Here is a 4,099-nt window from a genome sequence, read left to right as displayed (position 1 = left end):
CAGCGTTTTGTTATAAACATGGGTTTACAGGAGGAAATTGTAAGTTCTCCTCCAGTCTAGGGTGAGCTAGAAGGTTAGTATCATGAATCAAACAAACTTACTTCCAGACATGATGCTGAATCTGCTGCGATTGCAAACCTTCTTTCTTTTTTCGTTTTATGTCATCTTTTTTTTGGGGACGGGCGGTAAATAGTAGCCAGGTTCACTGTTGTATAGTAACGAAGTAAAAATACTTCACTACTGTACTTAAGTATATTTTGGAGTACTTTATACTTTCCAAGAGTATACATTTTTTTGAGAACTTTCACTTTTACTTCCTTACATTTACAAACTTAATTGCGTACTTTTACTCCGATACATTTTCAATGTTTAGGTTTAGTTACTAAGTAAAAAAAAAACAAAAAACGAACAAAACGCAAGTTCGGTCTTGCCTGTGCTTGTTCTTTAACACAATAGGATACGCCTGTTTTGCAAAGCTGGTTGTTTATATTATTTTAAGTGAATTTAACCTTCAAAGTTTACCAAAATGTAAAAAAAGTCTTATACTTAAGTACAACAGATACTTTAAGACTTTTACTCAAGTAACAGTTCAGTCAGTGACTTGGACTTTTACCAGAGTCATATTTTGGAGAGGTACTTATACTTTTACATGACTTCGAGATTTCAGTACTTTATACAACACTGGCCAGGTTAATACCACAATTAAAGACATGTTTTTATGCAGACCGGGTGCCTTCGGGTGCATCGCTGCCCCCCTCAGGACACTGGGTTGTGCATCATTAAATGGGGATTACGCTGCCGTGCGTTATGCATAAGTTAGGCTGGACATACCCTCTCGAAACATTATCATTATGCTCTGTGTACGTCCGAAATTGAAAAAAATATATAGAAAGTTCAGTGTATGCCAGGGCTTTAGGAGATTCTGGGACGTCTGGCGTACGCTGGATAAATCGGCAAGGTGTGACAAGGCCCTCGGGGAGGGCTGCGGTCCATCAGGACCAGAAGACCCAGTCTACATCTAGCCTCATCTACAATGTCTCCCTGTGACACTATCCCATTGCTAGTAATACAAATATCTCAGCATATCAAAAGTGAAATTTAGTTTAACCTTATATTGTAAGTGTGTAATAAAAACGGATAGATATTATATGTATTAAATATCTGGAGCCTTCCTCTTCCTCTCTAAACCGGTTCTCTCTATTTTCTTATTACTCCTTTACAATTCAATTCAGTTTATTTATATAGCTCCAATTCACACCATGTCATCTCAAGGCTCTTTACAGTTCAACCAGATCATCCAGTCAAATTGATTCAAAGTTTTCTATTTAAGGAAAACCAGCTGATTGCATCGACTCATTGACTCAAATACAATCCCTCACACTAAGCATGCTTGTAGCGACAGTGGAGAGGAAAAACTCCCTTATAACAGGAAGAAACCTCCAGCAGAACCGGGCTCAGTGTGAGCGGCCATCTGCTGAGGCCGACTGGGGTTCAAGGAGACAGAAGCAGAGTTAGAAAAAGCAGCTGCGATGTGCCTTTTAGTTTCCGAATAAGACATTCCCAAATCTACATGTCAACTCTATTTGTTGCAGCGTATCACTAAACAAATTGCTGTAACTTGAAAAATAAAAACTACTTTACTCTGATTCTGTATAGTTGTGGCAGCTTCATGATGTGGGAAAGCTTTTCTTCTGTTCTATTGTTGTAAAACATATATTTTTATCCATGTAACATGTACTTTTATCAGCCGCACTGACAGGGATAAGATGAAAATCTGTTGTACATTTTTGCAAACAGGAGTACAAACGTGTTTTTGTCTCGTCACTTGTTCACTTTAAAACATCCAATTCAATACAAATGCAATCAAACTTTTACTTAAGCTAACAAACTAACCTGTAAATATAAGTTATTACGTATCAAACTGAGTCAGTTCAGTCTTCGTTTGAGTCTAACAGCTTTAATTGATCAGTCAGAAAGTTAAAATCCTTTAAAAGATAATATTTTTTTCTCATGTTGAGCTGTTTGGGTGGAAAAACAAAGATATTTAGGTTGGTAATAAGTCCCTTCGTGCGGCTCAGGCTGAGTCACCAGCCTGCAGCAGCAACAGCTCGCTAACTTTTGCAAACACAGACAGATGCATGAAACTCTGCTTATTTAGTCTGCAGCATTGAAGCTCTTTCAAAGGCTAAACCCAGCTTAGCCTCAAGTGGGCTTCAAACTACAAAAAGGCTTCAATCGGCAGCAGAGAAAAAAAACAACAAATTGCTCCACCTGGGACCCTAAATCACCACCTCATAGGCAGGTGTGTTGTCCTACTGACTTAACACAGAATAAATATTAAAATCAGATATCTTACCCACCCCTAAATTTAGAAAAGATCTGAGTCAGAAAGAAAGGTTAAAAAAACAAAAAATAAAACTGTTTCCATTGAAATTATGTCAATAAATAATGAAAACAACATCAAATCTAACAAATCCTCTAATCTGGCAGCTGCTGTTTGTCAAATACAGGAAATCTTTCTTTATTTCCCTCTATTTTCTATTTATCAAGTAATCAATCAACCATGCAAACAGTTTATGTGACCTTTATTCAAGCAGGTAAAGTCTTATTGAGATTAAAACTCACCATAGAGACTAGTAAGTCAGCAGCAGCCATTTAAAATTCTCAATTATTAAGTTAAGTAAAAAGAATCTGTAATTATTTTTCCTGCTTTAGCAGTTTTCCTCGAGTAAGGATAATGTTTTACTTTTGTAGAGTGTTCTTAGATGTTTAAGGACACAATGCACCAAATAGGACTGAAATATGTGAAAAAGCAATAAAAGTCTGAAGAATGAGCAATAGAAAGGCTGGAAACTATCAATGAAAAACACCCTGGGAGAGGAAAACATGCTCAATCTGTAAGATATAGAAAACATTGGGTTTTGTACTCTTAGATTTTCTTTACTAGTTGAAAGGATGAAAAGCATTTTAATCAACATATTTCTGTTCTAGTTTTTTTTGTCTAGAAGTTTCTTTCTTTTTTATTTATTGTCTCTGGAGTCTGTCTTCTAGCTGGGAGCCACAGATTAACGACCTCATACCTTCTCCAGCTCCCTCTGCCTCTCCCTCTGCTCCAGGGTGTGCACAGCGCTTTGGGAAAAGGCTCGGGGCCGGGGGTTGGGGCCCCCCAGGGGCCCCCCTCGACGCTCCGATCCCCCCGGCCAGCCCGAGCTTCCTCCTTTGACTTCCAGCGCCTGGGACTCCGAGAGGGCATCTGGGGGGAAGAGAAGAAAGACTCATCAGGGACAAGATCGATAAAAGTCCACAGGAATATAGGATTGTTTTTTTTTATTTTATTTTTTTAACAGGGCCAGAAACATAAAAGCAGGCTTTGCTTTGTCATCTGAGACCTCATCCATCTTTTCAAGTCTTATAACAATACAACCACTTAGGAATTTATGGATTTCATTTTATCGTGACTTATGTGTACAGATTTCTTCCATCTTGCTCCAAGTAAAATTAAGAGAATAATCAAAGCATTTCAAGTTGGCTTTTAAATTTTTTCCAGCTCAGATACCACAGACTGAAACAGCATAGATTTACCCAAACAGCTGCAATAAATCAAGCAATCATGGCTGAGAAAGATCAGAGATTAAACCTTAAAATAAAAAGATTGTTTTACACTTTAAATGTAATCTGATAATTGTAGCTTTTTAATTCACCCTAAATAAGTGTAAAATAAGCATTCCTAATTAATAATGAAGGATTTATCCAAGTGTTATTATTTATAAAGATTTTGTTATTAACCCGTTATCGGGCGGTTATCCCTTACTAATGGAGTCCCCCCCCAGTGAAGTCTAGAAGCACAAGATCTATTTGGCATTTGACCAATTAGATGAGCCCTTGAATGACATATGACCAACTGCACTGCAAAAGTGATCTAGAAATAAGTAAAAATGTCTTAAATTAAGTGTATTTGAACAGGTAAATTTGATAATTTGCCAATGGAATTAGTATTTTTACCCTTAAAATAAGATAATTAGATAATATGCACTTGGAATGCGACAATGCAATTGTGTTTTCTTATTTTAAATCTAAATTGTCTTGTTCCATTGGCAAA

General features: G+C 37.0%; 1 protein-coding gene across 1 annotated transcript in view; it reads right to left on the bottom strand.

Annotated features, from left to right (window-relative positions):
• The window catches only part of LOC107090179 (protein capicua homolog), a 98,444-nt gene that overhangs the window by 37,512 nt on the left and 56,833 nt on the right, over positions 1 to 4,099 (bottom strand). Inside the window, exons 9-10 of the mRNA XM_015383422.1 lie at positions 3,868 to 3,881; positions 3,081 to 3,253 (exon numbers count right to left, since the gene is read on the bottom strand). Coding sequence (XP_015238908.1) covers positions 3,081 to 3,253; positions 3,868 to 3,881 — 187 coding nt within the window. The remainder of the gene's footprint in view (positions 1 to 3,080; positions 3,254 to 3,867; positions 3,882 to 4,099) is intronic.

Source organism: Cyprinodon variegatus, unplaced genomic scaffold, assembly GCF_000732505.1.
Source record: "Cyprinodon variegatus isolate N-32 unplaced genomic scaffold, C_variegatus-1.0 Scaffold284, whole genome shotgun sequence".
Classification (NCBI taxonomy): domain Eukaryota; kingdom Metazoa; phylum Chordata; class Actinopteri; order Cyprinodontiformes; family Cyprinodontidae; genus Cyprinodon; species Cyprinodon variegatus.
The sequence above is the reverse complement of the archived record's forward strand: the minus strand, read 5'-3'. Positions and strand labels throughout refer to the sequence as shown.